This window comes from Equus caballus, chromosome 7, assembly GCF_041296265.1.
Source record: "Equus caballus isolate H_3958 breed thoroughbred chromosome 7, TB-T2T, whole genome shotgun sequence".
NCBI lineage: Eukaryota > Metazoa > Chordata > Mammalia > Perissodactyla > Equidae > Equus > Equus caballus.
Window position 1 is genome coordinate 80,896,080 of NC_091690.1, and position 15,221 is coordinate 80,911,300.

Below are 15,221 nucleotides of genomic sequence, written 5' to 3' on the forward strand. Positions count from 1 at the left end.
GTTCTCTCTACACGTAATGTCACTTCTCTGACAACTGTCCACTGAAAGCTTGACTCCTCGTGGTCAATCCGTGCCGTGGTGTCGCACTCCCCCATAGCACCTACCTCTGAGCTCCTTGAGGGCTGGGGGTCTGGGCCTCGGTCAGGAACCAGGACACAGCTTGACACAATAGGGTAACCACCACCACCATTCATCAGGCACTGAGCACAAACCCAACCCTGTTCCAGGCGTATATGTAGAGTCACTTAGTCCTCACGAAAACCCTATTATTCCCAGTTTATAGGTGATGAGCAAACTGAGGTTCAGGAACGTTATGAAGCTTGCTCTAGGTCACAGGAGCAGAGCAAGGATTCTCCCTAAGGACTCTGACTCCACAGTCTGTGATCCTGACCACCGCCAATGAATTCGTTTATTCCACATATATTTACTGGGTACCTACTGTGTACCAGTTACTCCCTAGTGAACAAAGCGAACTGTGTGCCTCCCTTATAATACGTACATTTAGAATTAGTAAATAATGAGGATACTGCTTGTAGGAGTTAGGAAGGAAACTGAGGCAGAATAAGGGGATAAAAACGACTGACAGGACCTTTGATATTTTAGAGTGATCAGGGCGGGTCCCTCTGAGGACATCTGAGCAGGGACCTGAGTCAACAAAGTGGTTGTCAATGGAAAAGCCACACAACCTTGGAGAGACAGTTCTGGTAACTGCAAACTACTTATAGGCTGTGTGGCCTTGGGCAAGTGATTAAGCTTCTCTGAGCTCTGACCTCTTCACCCATAAACCAGGGATAATCTGTACAGCCTTGCAGAGCTGTGAGCGGGAGGGAGGGGTGCGGCGTACAGCACCTGGCTCAGGGCGCTGGCCTAGGCCCGCAACAGACACACATGCAGCGGGGTCCATGCTGCCCTCCTGCCCCACCTGGAATCCCCCTTCCTGCTCCAGGGGCGATGCCCACCGCTCCCTACCTTCTCTCCGCCACTTCCAAAACACCAAAGACTCCCCTGGCCTTCGTGTAGACAGGGGCGGCGCGGCTGACACACGCCCCCTGCTGGCAGGATGTCGTACTGTGGCTGTCCTAGAAGCCTCTAGTCCCTTCCCTCATCTCTTCAAAAACCCTTACCTGGGCACCTGCCACCTGCCAGACACCAGGGATGGAGATGAACCAGAGACCCTCTCTGCCCTCTAGGAGCTCACAGGCCAGGGTGTGGGCCCAACACGCAAGCAGCAACGCCAACCCTGAGAGGAGGTGCCAGCATCTCAGGAACTAAGGAGTGCAATGAGGGAGTGACTGTGTGGGGGGGGTGGCAGGGGATGGTGTCGGTGGTTGTTGTCAGGCAAGGCTTCACAGTGGGTGACTCCTACAGTAAACCCTGAACAATGGACAGGAAGTGGCCCCGAGGGGAGGCATTCCAGGCAGAGGGAAGAGCACATGCAAACTCAGGGAAGCCTAACAGGACGCTGACTGGTTTGAGGCCTTCTACCTGGTCATGCTACACTTCTGGAGCTTCCTGCCCAAGCAGCTTGGCTGAAGAATAAACTGAAGCAAGCCGATTCCCAGAACCCTCATAAAGCTCTACACCTGCCACCTCAGGAAAAGCAAACCTTTCTCTCAAGAAAGAGCTTTTTCTCTGAAGGCAGACAGGGTCGCATGTGCCCTATGTTTTAACACCTGTTCTTCCTTACCTTTCAAGAAATGGTCCATCCTGTCTTGGTCAAGTGACAACTTTGCAACCTTGGCCAGGTCTTTTCCCCTCTGTGCCTCAGCCTCCTCCTCTGTGGAGGAGGAAAATAACCCCTGTCTACATTCCTCTCATCAACTATTTCAATTAATGGCTATGAAAGCTCCCGGGGCTGCAGCAGGAAGGACCCCAGAGACGCCAGGCCCTCGGGGGAACCCTGGGCAGTCCACAACCGCGAGTCAGCTCAGGGAGAGGCGATGCTGCAGCCCGGTTCTCAGATGGGCCAAACTCACCCTCGGCCGCTCACAAACCCCACAGAGTCAGGGACCCAGGCAGTCTCGTTTCAGGTGTTTTATTAAGTGGGCCATACTGTAGCTGGTTTCTAAGTTGCAAAACAACATAAATTTAACAGTAATAACATAGCCAGTTAGACTGTGACAAGCTTTTCCTTTCCTTAAAAAAAGAAAAAAGAAAAGAAAGACTTAAAACACACAATGGAGGGTTAAATAAATAATACGTAAAAAATGAAAAGGAAAACCTGTTAAAACATGCGTATGTTTACTTCTGTGCAACCGCGTGCCAAGAGGAAACGTGATTTGCTGCACGATGGTACATCTCAGCATTCTCCTTCCCAAATAATACTGACAAACAGAAAAGACGTGGACTGGCTTGGCAGTGCCTGGGGAGGCGCGACTAGAATCCCTTTGATTGGAGCTTGGGGCTTCCCGCTCAGCACACCTGTGCGTGGCCCAGGAAAGCCAAATATCCATAACAATGTTAAGATAGAAAACATTAGTTTAAAAACGATGTGGAATGGCCTCATCAACGCGGTGGGGCAAGGGAGCAGGACCGCCTGGCACGCGGTGCCGCAGGCTCAGTCCAGGGAGGCCGTAGGCTCCCAGCTCGCGGCCGCGGCGAGGGAGGGCGCCAGCTTCAAAATAAGCGGCACCAACCTCGTCTCCCTCTCTCTATCATTCTTTCACATGAAAGTGTGTAAAAAGCAAATCAGCAAATAAACTCTAAAATAGATTATTTATTCCAAAAATCCTCTAGTTTTCTTTTTACAGTGAGTGTACATTTCCTCTCCGTCTCCTGCACAACTCGCTGAAGTCCCTTTGGGAAGAAGGGTCAGAGCTGCAGGGTGAGTCTCTCTCGGTCCCGCTGCTCGCTGGTGCTGGAAGTCAGATGTCGATGCCCTTGACAAGGGACGTCTCCAGCGTGATGTTGAACTCCTGCAATGTCTGCAGCACGCGGATCAAGGAGTTGACCAGTGTGTGGTCTTTGATCAGTGCCACATCCTCATACATGTGCGCGGTGATGGGGCAGTCGGCCAGCAGGGCAATCCAGTGATGTAGGAGGTGATCTCTGGCAGGGCAGGAGCAGTCCAGATGGTGGAGAAGGGAAAGGGAAGGGAGCCAGTTAGTGCGAGGCCAAGAGGGAATCTGCACCACCACTCCTTGAACGAAGCCTGAAGCTGGAGAAGCGGACAGCTCCCCACAGCCCCCTTTCCCTCCCCTACCAGGGCTTGGCAAAGAGACCTTACCCAGCTTTAAAAGGCTGCCACGGGGGCCTGCCCAGTCCCAGGGACACGAACCCAAGAGGACCCAAATCGGCCCCATCATCTGCCACCAGGGCTGCTCCTCATCCCCCGTCTCCCTGCTTCCCTCCCTAGACAATCCCACCAACCAGACACCAGGTCCAGTCAGCACCACTTCCTTCATCTCAACAGCCAATCTCTCCCAGAGCATCGCTCCTCCTGACAGCTACCACTACCAGGAGTAACGCTGAGAGCTAACATCCACATAGCACTCAGCATGTACCAGCCCCTGTTCTAAGGGAGTCAACCTTCATGACAACCCTACGACATGAGGCAGGTGCTGTCAGCATGATCATTATCCCCACTTTATAGATGAAATGAGGAACACGGAGGTTAAGGAGCTTGTCCAAGATTACACAGCTAGTAAGTGGCTGATCTGAGATGTGAATCTGGTTCCAGGGTCTGTTCTTAACCACTATGCCAACTCCCTCCCTTCCGTGGCCTGAAGAAACTACTGCCTTCAGTTTACTTGGGCTTCATGCTCTCATCTGACCTACTGGGATACCCCCCAACAATCTTACCCACTCTGATGCATACCATCCATGATATCAAATTAATATCATTTCAGTTCCCTGACTAAACCAGTCCATCCTAACACGGAAAGATTCTCTGTTCCAGCTCCTCAAGGTCCCTATCCTCCTTAGAGCCTCCTCCCTGAAGCCGCCTCTGATCTTTCTCCTCCACATTTTCAGCATGCCTTACGAATGCACACTTCCTTTTTGGATTCTCACAACCTTCTGCCTTGTACTGTGTTTAATCGGGACAAGTGAATTTCTAAATGATAGAGACCATATTTTATTTAGCTCTATTCCCACCACCTTCCATGAGGCCTGGCATATTCAACAGTTTGCTGAAGGAGTGACTAGATACACTCTGCTTCAAACTTCACCAGTCGGGTGGTTTTATTCCTTCCCATCAAAATGCGGCCCCTCCTCTCCAGCTACACACACAGCCTCCTTCCCGCTCCACAGATCCCCACACACACGCATGGCACACACGATGGAAATGAAGGGCCCCCAGGAAGCCTTCCAAGGCCTCACCTGCCCAAGGGCATCTGGTCAATAGCGCCCACCACCCCCCCAGCACACCCTCCAGGGCTGGCTGCCCGCGCACTGGGCGTGAGGCCGCAGTACCTGGCTCCCAGGCACACCAGCATCTGAAACTTGCCGTCCTTGCCGATGCTGCGCGGAGTATTGTTGATCGCAGTGACAAATCGGCAGAAGTTCCGGGCCCTCATATGCCAGTTTTCCTCAGGGACAACTTCATTCTGCTCCAAAGTCTCATAATAGGTTTGTGCTTTTTCTGTGAAAAGGAGAAAAGCTTGCCGGTGACAAAGGCTCTCAAAAGTGACCCCTCCCTGACAGTCCCGCAGGCCACTTGCCAGGGGCCTCTCATGTCGACGCAGGAGAATAACATGAGTGTTCTGACAACAATCCTTATGTTCCTTATCCTTGTTTTAAATTTATTTATGTGGCCCTTGATATAAAGATGGTCCCTTCCTTAGTCTGAAAATTTTTTTAAAACTCTTGGGGGAGAAGCTCCCTGCACGAAAATTCTCCAAGAGGGCGCCACATGGGGCTTGGGCTTCAATGTTTTCAGCTGGCCTTGTGGATCTAAAAGGAGAGGGTGAGGACTCACACTGAGCCTGCACTACGTAACAGATGCCTAGAAAGAATCTTTTCTGTCTCTTTCTCAGGAGGTGAGGGGAAAAAGGAGGGGAGCGCTTCTGTCATCACCTCTGAGAAAAGCTGGGGCAAACACACGACAAAGCTAATCCGAGAGGCACCTGACGCAGCTTCTGAACCTCAGAGCCCATGGTCAGCACCACGCTATGTTGGCGAGTCGCCACGTTTCTACATGCTCTTCCCACCCTCACACCCTAGCCCAACTCACCCAGGAAATCCCAAATGAAGACATTTTTGAAGAGCCGGGGCGATTTAAATCCATGCTGGAAAGCCTGTTCCAGGGCCGAGACGAGGCCGCACTCTCCACAAAGCAACAGCGTCAGACTGCCTCGCTAGTGGGGAAACAGGGGAGGGCCACGCTCGCCTCAGCCAGGCTGCCCTCCCACCGCATCCCCAAACCCACAGCCCACAGCTGGGAGGGCGGCAAGACAGGCAGGGACCTTGCCTATTCCACCCAGCACCTGGCACAGTGCCTGGCTCAGAGCAGCCTCAGTGGATTGCTGTTGAATGAAGGGGAATGAACAGATGATGGATCTGGGTCCCCACCAGAGGAACAAAGCCAGTGTGGCCACTCTTCAGGAAGACCCAGGCAAATCCAGAAGAGGACAAGAATACACACTGTTCACTAGGGACCCAGGGACTCCGCTGGGTCATTAGTGTGTAAGGAAAACAGGGTAACCTGAGGCAGAGACCCCCAGAGCAAGGAATCTGCTCAATCTCAAACGAACTGAGGCACACACTATACCCTGGGCTGTCCACAGCACAAGGGCCTAGAAAAAGATTCTTCTCTCTTATTCAATAGAGGGCCCTGGTTTGGAGGGCAGGAAGGCTCACCTCTTTCTCAGGCTTATGAAAGTGCTTCACGATGCCGTTGACTGCCTCCCCGATGGACTCCTGGATCTGCCCGGTGTTCAGCTCTGATAAAAACCAAGCAGACATCCCTCACCAATCTCAGAGGCTAACAGTACTGAGCTGAGCTTAGCAAGCGACTGAGGACACCAGGGTGGTCCACAGGACAGGCAGGGGAGCCTGGCCCCTGGGAAGAATGGCTCTTGCCAACCCAACTTTGCTGAGCTAGTTCTTCTTCAAATCTTGAGAAAAAAGAAAAAGTCGATGTCTTATAGTTTTGTCCCTAAAAGATGCTGGTAAAGTTTATTTTTCATTTTACCCTGGAATTTTTGGCAACCAAAAGAGGGCCAAGACTTGGCTATGATGTCCAGGAACCAGGAAGGCGGCCAGAAAGCAAACGCTCTCCTCTGCAGGATCATTCACGAATAGTACAGAGGACCCAGGCGGGGTTCCATGAGCTCTCCTGCTCCTTCAAGGCCAAACCCCCCACTAATGCATGAGAGGAGGGTGACAAATGCCTGAGGCTGCTTTGCTGGCAGAGGTGGTTCCTGAGGCAGCTGCACAGGCTGGGATCTGGGTTCCCACGTCAGGGCTTCCAGAGATCCGCCCACATTCCCCAGGCTGGGCGGCCTGAAGGCCCAGCCCCTCCCCTCACTCACTGGGCTTGTTGTTGGGAGAGATGGTAACAAGCCTCCGGATGACGCTGGGGGACTGCTGCAGGGGTGGTGTCCGGCATGGCCTCTCATCCACCTCGGGCTGGGATGTGAGCAGCTCCCCAACCAGGACCCGCTCCAGGCTTCCATCATCCATGCCCTTCCCCAACCACCGGCCACATGGGAACCTAAAGGTCAGACAAGGGCTTGTCAGAGCTGCCAGCTCCTCTAGTGTCCTTCTCCTTCCCTCTGCTCAGCAAGAGCCATCAACAAAGCCAATCGCTGGGGCAAGGCTCTGAAACCAGGCTGGTGATCCCTCAAGGCCCTGCTCACCATCCCACTGTGTATTATCAGGGAAGCACTCGAGGGATAGGTGGCCTGGAACCTGTGCACTGCAATATCATACACCTTTGCTTAGCAAATTCTCATTCTATTTCTCTTCAGGTGCACGAGGCAGAGACAAACAGGAGGGTGCCTCAGCCTATCACTGCCTAAAGGGTCTCCTTGAGAACTCCAGATCCCCAAACATCAAACACAGCCCCTGGTGGTAGGCTTACCCCACTATCTTAGGGCATGGCTGAGGAACACTTACTTGTAGGTATGTCCTGTGATCTCATTCCTGACCATCACATACTCCACCAGCCACTTGGCATACAGCCCAGAGTTATCATGGCCTATCTGCACAGTAGTGAGCTTCCCCAAGTTCTGGCACTGCAAAACAACAGCCAGCAGAGAAGATGGGGTAGGTCAAGAAAGCAGGAGAAAAGAACAGCATTTCTCAGAGGCACAGATCAGACTGGCTGCCTGCAATCGGGTCCCCCAGCATCTGCAGGGGCGGAGCTCATGACTCCACCTACCGCCAAAGTACAGCACTGTCTTGTGAGGGGGCCCCCGGCAGAGAAAGGAGATGCGCTACCTAGAGGAAGAACAGGACGTAGGGGCAGGCGGCTCTGGAAGTGGGACAGCAAGCTGAGGTTCAGAGGTCTCTGTGAAAACCTGGGCTCAGCAGCTGGAAGAACTCTGGGGGTCTCCCCACACGCCATGGACAGGGAGGTATGTAAGTCCAGATGGGGAAGTGCCTTCCAGCCAGAGACCGTTTAGACAGGGCAGGCTCCCCCCTCCTTGGGTCAACCCTGGGCTCCAGCCTCTGACCATCTCAGGACAGGTCAGCTGTGATGATACGTCACACCGTACAGAGCAAGGCCTCCATAAAACCCTGCAGAAGCTCCACAAAAGCAGCTGTTGCAAACTCCGAGAGCATGGGGTTGCGGTCCCTAGATAACACATACCTCAAAGGTCATCTCTAACACGTTCCTGGGAATCTGCAGGATCTGTGTCTCACCCAGTTCTCCAGAGATGCAGATCCATGGGTTGGCGGTGAACATGGAGCCCCCCAGCTTCTTACTGGGTACAATCAGGATGTGGTATGGGATCACTGTTGAGGGGAGGCAAAAAGGCATTGAGGGGGACCAGGAATCCCTCCCATACCTGAAAGGGCCCCGGCCTGCCCCAGGCATGCTGGCGTGACTGCGGCCCCGGCAGAGCCGGAGCAGCAGGTCTCTGGAGCTGTTTTCCAGATGGCTTAGAGTATTAGCCAATCCTCCCCTCAGCCTCACTCCTCCCAGGGTCAGCACCCAGACATCAGAGACCCACGCCCACCTGCAGGCTCAGAGCTCAGTGACCCTGCTCCCCAAACACTATCACCAACTCGACACTGGACTGAATTGCTTTTCTGAGCACTTTTCAACCGATCCTCTCATGAACTCTAACAATCTCAGGAGAGGCCACGCAGGAATTACAAGGTCTTTTCCGAGGCACTGGGAGGGAAATAGTCTCCCTCAGGTCTCCTGAACTCCAGTCCAGTGCTGCTGCTACTGAAGCCTACAGCCCTTGTCTCTGAGAGGGAGGACGAATGTCACATAGAAGCAAGAGTCCATGCAGCCGCTGAGGCTGCTGCGTCACTGGCAAACAACTAGCCAGGGGCCAGTTCAGAGACTACCCCACCCAACAGAGCATCCTGGCACCAGAGAAAGATGAGGCCCCAGGGGCCTTCCCTAGACCATACTGAGCCCTCGTCCTCACTCTGCAAATAAGGAGCCGGAGGCCCACAGCAGGGGAGACTGCTCACGGAAACATAATGAGCGAGGGCAGAGCAGGGCCAGGACCCAAACCTCCCACTGCCATCGCGAGTTCTCTCTGCTACTTCCAGAAGAGGTGTTATCCCTGGGGGCTGGTCCGAAACCTTCTACGATGCTGAATGACTCCCTCAGCCCAAACCAAAGGGAGATTTCATTACAGGCGTGCAGAGGGGCCAGGGAACTTCACCACCCCACCCCACCCCACTCCACCTCCATCGCCTCAGGCTCCCAGAGCAGTGCCCAGGACAACAGCAACAACACAACGGCCAAAAGGACTGGGCTCCCCAGTTCAGAAGAAGGGTAAGAAGCTTCAGAGGAAAAAACACCTTCAAGGAGGACAGTGCACCTCTCTCCCCACAGAAGCAGGAGGCAAATGGAAAGTACAGTGATGATCTTCTTTAAAAAGGGGACAGTGAGTCAGCCTCAGGAGGCTCATGAAGAAGGCACTGAGGAGGCTGGTGGGGAGCCAGGGCTACTCACAGATAGTTGTGAAGACATTGGTGAAGCAAAAGTAGTCGACAGCATTGAAAGAGAGGAGGTGGTAGAGGAACTGCTCCTTCTCGTCGTCGCAGCGCAGGAAGGCATAGCGCTTGTACAGCTTCCTGTCGGAGAGGAGGCAATACATCAGTCTCCCAGCCAAAGGCAGGGAAAGAGGCCAGAATCACGCAGTTCTGGAGGAGACAGCACAGGGAATAAGACGTCATGCCTCAAGTTCCTTAAGGCCACCTAAGAAGGGAAGAGAGCCAGCCACTCTGTCTAACTGAGGACTAGAGGGAAAGTGGCTTAAGCTACAGCAGGAACAACTAAAACCAAACTCTGCCTGGGCCCAAGGGTTGATGTTACTATAACGTAAAGTGTCAGAGGTCATGGCATCTCCTTTCTTAGAGTGAGGGCTGGAATGAAATTCCCTCAGGGATGACTAAGGCCCTCTCAGGCCTCTAGCTGGGGCATCACCTCAGCGTGTGGTGGGGGAGAAGCAATGGCAGGAGGTCTGTGATCACCATTCATTACCAGGGTGGTCTCAGACCATGAGAGCCAGGAGTCGGAACCCTGCTCTGAATGTGAATGAAAAGCCAGGACAGCTTCAGAGGCAATGAAGGGAAGGATCTAGGTCCTGGGCAAGGAAGAGCTGCATAGAACATGGCCTTTCCCTACTTTCAAACTACCCACACCCCCTCCCCACATCTCAACCCCACTGCTTTCTCATAAAAGGCCAGCTCCCTTGCCTGACACTGTAGGCCTTCTGCAAGTGCACAGCAACGATATCTTCCCCAAGTAGAGGGACACTGACAACCGAGTGCACAGGCCCTCAGCACAGAGAAATACACAGAGAACAGAAGAAGGGAATGTCCTGGTTGCCAAGACAGCAATCACTAGGGCCAGAGAGGTACGGATTCACAATCAGCACAGATTTAGACAGGTGTTGGAGGGAAGGAGGACAAGGTGTGAAAACCAGTTTGACTGGAGTTGAGGGCGCAGAGAAGTGACCAATTAGCAATGAGTCTGATAAATTAGGCTAGAGTCAAATGAAGGAAGGTTCTGGAACATTCAGGCTAACGAGTCTGCAATCTGCCCTACTGGTAATAGGTTTCTGCAATTTGCCCCAGAAGGAAAGGGAAAGCGATGACCAACTTCAGGAAACTTAAACTGAGTGCAGCTGAGGGAGGAAGGGGCATGAGGGTGAAACTGGAGCAGTGGCTGTACTAGGTAAGCAGACAGGTGGGGCAGAGGCTAAGGACCTGAAATGGGGATGTGCGAGGCAAGGCAAATTAAGGAGCCAAACTGACTCCAGATTTTGAACCTAGGTAGGGAGGAGAGGGGAGGAGAGGGGAGAATAGTGGTGACATTAACAAAAAATGTGAGAGGAAGGTAGTTCTGGTGAAGACTCTGTGAAGCTTGCTTTTGTTCTCTCTGAGCTAAAGGTAAGATATGTGAATGGAAATAAATGCAGGACTGGAACTCAGAAGAAACGTCAGAGCTAGAGCTTCAGATGTGGGAATCACTTGCTTAAAGGTGGCAGAAGTCATGAGAATGGGTGAGATCACAAGTGCAAGAGAGAGCGAGCAAGTGAGAGAGCGAAAAGAACATGTGCACGCAGAGAACTGAGTACGGTGGAAGCCAACATCCCAGAAAGAGCAAGGCGAGACAGAGAACAGGATGGTTCAGGGCCCTGGCAGCCATGCACAGTGGGTTTCAAGGTGGAGGGGACACCAGACAGTCTCAGTCACCGCAGAGAGGTCACGGAAAAAGAGTCTGAGCTCACTACACAGGAGCACACTGACCTCCTCCCTTAGAATATACGGTCCCCTCACCCTACTGCCACCCTACCCCATCTCCAAGCTGCAAAGAGCCGTGGAGGCTAGCTGGAAATCCCAGAGACTCAGCAACACGCTAGCAAGATAGACTCTCCAAGGCTGTCCACCTCCTCCTTTCTAGGCAGCTAGCTGTGCACATATTTTATGCGTACAACTGAATACTTACTAGGTGCTGGCAACATGCTCAGCCCTGAAAGGCATGTGGTTCATGCCCTCGATGAAGGCAAATTTTAATATGCAGCAAGGAGCTAGATAACAATACTGCAGCCTGTCAGTGGTAAAACAGGGATGCACAAATGCTATGCGTGCCCGGAGGAGGAACAGATCAAGTCTCTGAGGAGTCTAGGCACTTTGGCAAAGAAAACTTCTGACTAGCCCCTGAAAGGGCTGAAGACATCCTGAGAAGGGTGAGGGGTGTGATGTGGCTGGAGCTTTACGGAAACTGAAGAGAAAGATGAGAGGGCAGGATGGAGGAGCTGCCGGTTTTGATGAAAGGCCCCTCCCTCTCTCCCTATACCCCATCCAAAATGCAACTGTGGCAGCAAAACTCTCCTTATTTCCCACTCACTGGAGTAGCACAGAATAGCAGTAGTAGGTCAGAAGATCAGGTGAGAAGTTACTACATACTGAGTAAATTCAGAGCTGAACTCCTCTAACAGGGCGACAGTTTAAAGAAGTCAAGATTAGCCCCCTCACGAAGGTCTGTGCCGTCTGCTGCTGCCTAGCCCTTCAAGCTCCTATACCCTAGACCTACGCCCTGCCCTGGACTTCCAAAGTTCTTGTGCTTGACCCCTCTCAGATGCCTCTCTGTCCCCTTGCTCAGCTGCAGCCTCTCCTGGTGCCCACACTGGCCAGCAGGAAACACTCTTGCCCTCTCAGGCCCTGGTGCCCACACAGCTACAGTGACAGATTTTTTCACCACACTCAAGTGTCCTCTAGAATGTGGTGTGCAAATGTTTCCACTCCAAACTCCAGGCTTAAATGTCTACTTGTTCTCTTTTAGTTGTCCTCCCAGTCTTCAAATTTTATTCCTAAGTCCCTTTGTTCCCGTAGGAAATCACATCCAGGTGCTTTCAGATTCACTGTTTCAGGGCCAGCCCCATGGCCAAGCGGTTAAGTTGCGTGCTCCGCTTCGGCGGCCTGGGGTTTCGCCGCTTCAGATCCTGGGCACAGACATGGCACCACTTGTCAGGCCATGTTGAGGCAGCGTGCCACACAGCACAACTAGAAGGACCCACAACTAAAATATACAACTATGTACTGGGGGACTTTGGGGAGAAGAAAAAAAAAAAGATTGGCAACAGTTGTTAGCTCAGGTGTCAATCTTTACCAAAAAAAAAAAAAGAATCACTGTTATGTGAGCTCTCAAAATGAGCTCTCTAACCTATCAAGGTTTTAAACCTGGTTTCTTGCTGTGGTTTACACACACAATAAACAGTGTAAAAAATTATATTTTCACTTTGAACAAAAACAGATTCTGCAGGTTTAATCAACTGGCTCATAAAAAATTTCCTCAAGGCCTACTCCTCTGCTTTATCATCCATGGGGAAGCCATATAATAAAGGATACTAGGAAAAGATGCCTAAGGAAGTGCTAAACAAAAGTGCCCAACAGGCTTACGAATGAAGAAAGAGCCAAACATACTGCATACAGGAAAAGACAGAGAGGGCAGATAGCACCCCCCTCCTCCTCTAGCAGAGAAGGCACAGAAAGAATGCAGATGACATAAAGTCACCAGAGGGAACTGGAGCCTGAGTGGCCCTGGGAGGGTTATCTGACAGCCCTTTAAGCTCTAGGGAGACTCAGGCAGGGTCCAGAGAGGAAGAACAAGGACTTGGTTACTTTGGGCTGGGCCTGGGCTCAAGAGAGAACAAAAGAAATAAGGGGATAGCTTAGAAGTTTCTTTTTAATTCTCCAATCCTTCCCTCCCCAGGACAGGAAAGAGATGGAGAAAATGCCCTGTGCCCAAGAGGTATACAAGTCATCTGAGAGCAGCAAGGAGAGGAGGAGCCCCAAAATGCTGAGGTTCCCCATGAGAACCAGATCCTTCTCAGTAGCTCATTAAGAAAACTATTTTTGGACATGCAGGTGCAGATTAAGAAGGCGGAAAGAACAAACACAGCAGAATTATTCTTCTACAGATAAAGAGGGAGAAGAGGAAATGCTGCAAAACTTCCACATGCAATGTGAGTTGAGCTGAAGGCAGCAGTAACGACATATGGAACACTCCCCCTTCCCACATGGGCTTCCAACCCCTCCCGCCATTCCCGGGCACCTGGTTCTACTCCAGGTGGAGTGGTCTTACTTGGTGAGCTCATGGTCTGAGAGAAGCTGCTTCAGGTGTCTGGAAAGTAACTTTTTTTCCATGGACAGTCGCACCCATGCTCTGGCCTTTCCCACATCAGTTTTGATTTCCCCGATATTCTGGATGTGCCTGAAGGGGGAATGTGAAAAAGGAAGTGGAGGGTGGGGTGGGAGATGAACTCACAACACCTCCCCTGTAAAGCCAAAGGAGGCTGGTGAGGCAGCCCTATCCCATCCTGGGAGACGCCGTCTCTCTTGTTCTCTAAATCCTGGGCTTCCATGTAGCTTTGCCAGATAGGCTCACCACAATTTGGGGGTAGGAAGACAGTACAGCTCTCAGAAAGCCCGGCTGACCCTGGAGCCCTTAAGGCCTTGAGATACTCTGGTATAATTCACCCAAAACGTTAGGAAACCCAACTGCTTATACAGTGCTACAAACGCACCATGAAGCACAGGACCAATGAGGAGGGCTTCCTGGTTAACTGAGACGCTGCAGAAGCCCAAGAGACTAAGACCCTGCTATTTAATGTGGACACCTACGCAGCAACTGAAAACAGGATTTTAGTAGCTTATTACATATGAGCCCAGACTGACCTCATATCCTGAATGAGGGAGATTCTCAGGGGAGACATGACTGAGCTGGCATCAGACTTCCTCCGTTCTGAGTCAAGAAGTATTCCTAGAATAAAATAGTTGGTCATGTCCAAAGAGATCTGACTATCCAAATGGCTTACTATCTTTATCTCAAATCACAAATTTCTACAACAGTTGGTTACTTGGGTAACATTACGATCAATTATTTCACAAATATTTATTAAGTACCTACTAGGTATCAGATTTTATACTTTTAAGCTTATTATCTCATTTAATTCTCTAATAACTTACCAAATAACCAAGGAAGGTACCACAGAGGAAGGAACTGAAATTCAGAGAGGTCACTGGCTTTGCCCCAGTCACCAAGTGGCAAAGTCAGGACTGGAAGGAACACAGATCCCCTGGCTCCTAATCCAGCATGTTCTCATCATAACCCACTGACACACTGCTTCCACTTGGAGCTACTTCTCATGTTCTGCTCTTGCCTCAAAATGGGCTACAAAATGGAATGTATGAAGCCAACGGAATGTGTGAAGAACAGGTTCCAGAATGCTTAGGACCTCTAGATACCATATCTTTATGTCCTCATGTCCAGACCAACATTTAAAACATAGCATCTTTATCACTTAGCTGTTGAGAATCTTTGGCTACAGTTTATCCCTTAGCAATAACTTCTATAACCTTCCTGAGAAGACTGTTTGCTCCCATATCCAGAAAATGGACAAAAAAACTCCTTGTAAGTCTATTTAGGGAGGTCTCATACCTAGGTTACAATCACGTTTAGTGCTGGTTGAGGTTAACTAGTTCAAGCGCAAAGGCAACACTGAGTTCATGCCCATCTTTTCACTCCTATTCAAACTGATCTTTACCATTAGGGTAAGAACATCCAAGAAAGGTAAACAAACTCCCTGGCAGAGAGAGGAGAATGAAGGATGGTGTGAAAGGGAGATGCCACCAAGAAGTAAAGGAAGGAGGAGGGCTGTCCTGAAGGGACACTGTAGGATGGTATAAAGAACACCAACGCCAGGAGACAAGAGGCCTGGCTCCTAATCTGGTCTCTTCCATCAATTCTGTGTGTGATCTTGAGTAAATTCAATTCCTTTTTGATCCCAGTTTCTTCCTCTTGTGAAATAAGAGGACTGGACTAGATGATCTCAGGGGTCCCTGCCAGCTCTGATATTTTCATTATATTAGAAACAGAAAGGAAGTGAAGGGATCACTCACATCAGGCCCTGACCCTGAGAAGTTCCAAGGTAGGACACTGACAAGACAGGCTTTCTTAAACTGATAGGGTAGATCATCTCAATGTCCATCTCAGAAATAAAACAAAAGACTGAAAACAGCTTGCTCCAAACAGAGGACATCAGTATTACCCAAATTCATTTAAAACCTAGATTCATTCT

General features: G+C 51.0%; 1 protein-coding gene across 3 annotated transcripts in view; it reads right to left on the minus strand.

Annotated features, from left to right (window-relative positions):
- Positions 1 to 2,019: 2,019 nt before the first annotated feature.
- Positions 2,020 to 15,221, minus strand: part of DENND5A (DENN domain containing 5A) — an 86,256-nt gene continuing 73,054 nt past the window's right edge. For 2 of the 3 annotated variants that reach the window (XM_023646025.2, XM_070274746.1), the window contains 10 exons: positions 13,819 to 13,903; positions 13,226 to 13,354; positions 9,086 to 9,207; positions 7,757 to 7,902; positions 7,060 to 7,178; positions 6,474 to 6,655; positions 5,800 to 5,882; positions 5,174 to 5,297; positions 4,414 to 4,582; positions 2,020 to 3,048 (listed from right to left, as the gene is read on the minus strand). In XM_023646025.2, coding sequence (XP_023501793.1) covers positions 2,865 to 3,048; positions 4,414 to 4,582; positions 5,174 to 5,297; positions 5,800 to 5,882; positions 6,474 to 6,655; positions 7,060 to 7,178; positions 7,757 to 7,902; positions 9,086 to 9,207; positions 13,226 to 13,354; positions 13,819 to 13,903 — 1,343 coding nt within the window. In that variant the 3' untranslated portion in view covers positions 2,020 to 2,864. The remainder of the gene's footprint in view (positions 3,049 to 4,413; positions 4,583 to 5,173; positions 5,298 to 5,799; positions 5,883 to 6,473; positions 6,656 to 7,059; positions 7,179 to 7,756; positions 7,903 to 9,085; positions 9,208 to 13,225; positions 13,355 to 13,818; positions 13,904 to 15,221) is intronic. The other variant, XM_023646026.2, reaches the window with a different exon arrangement.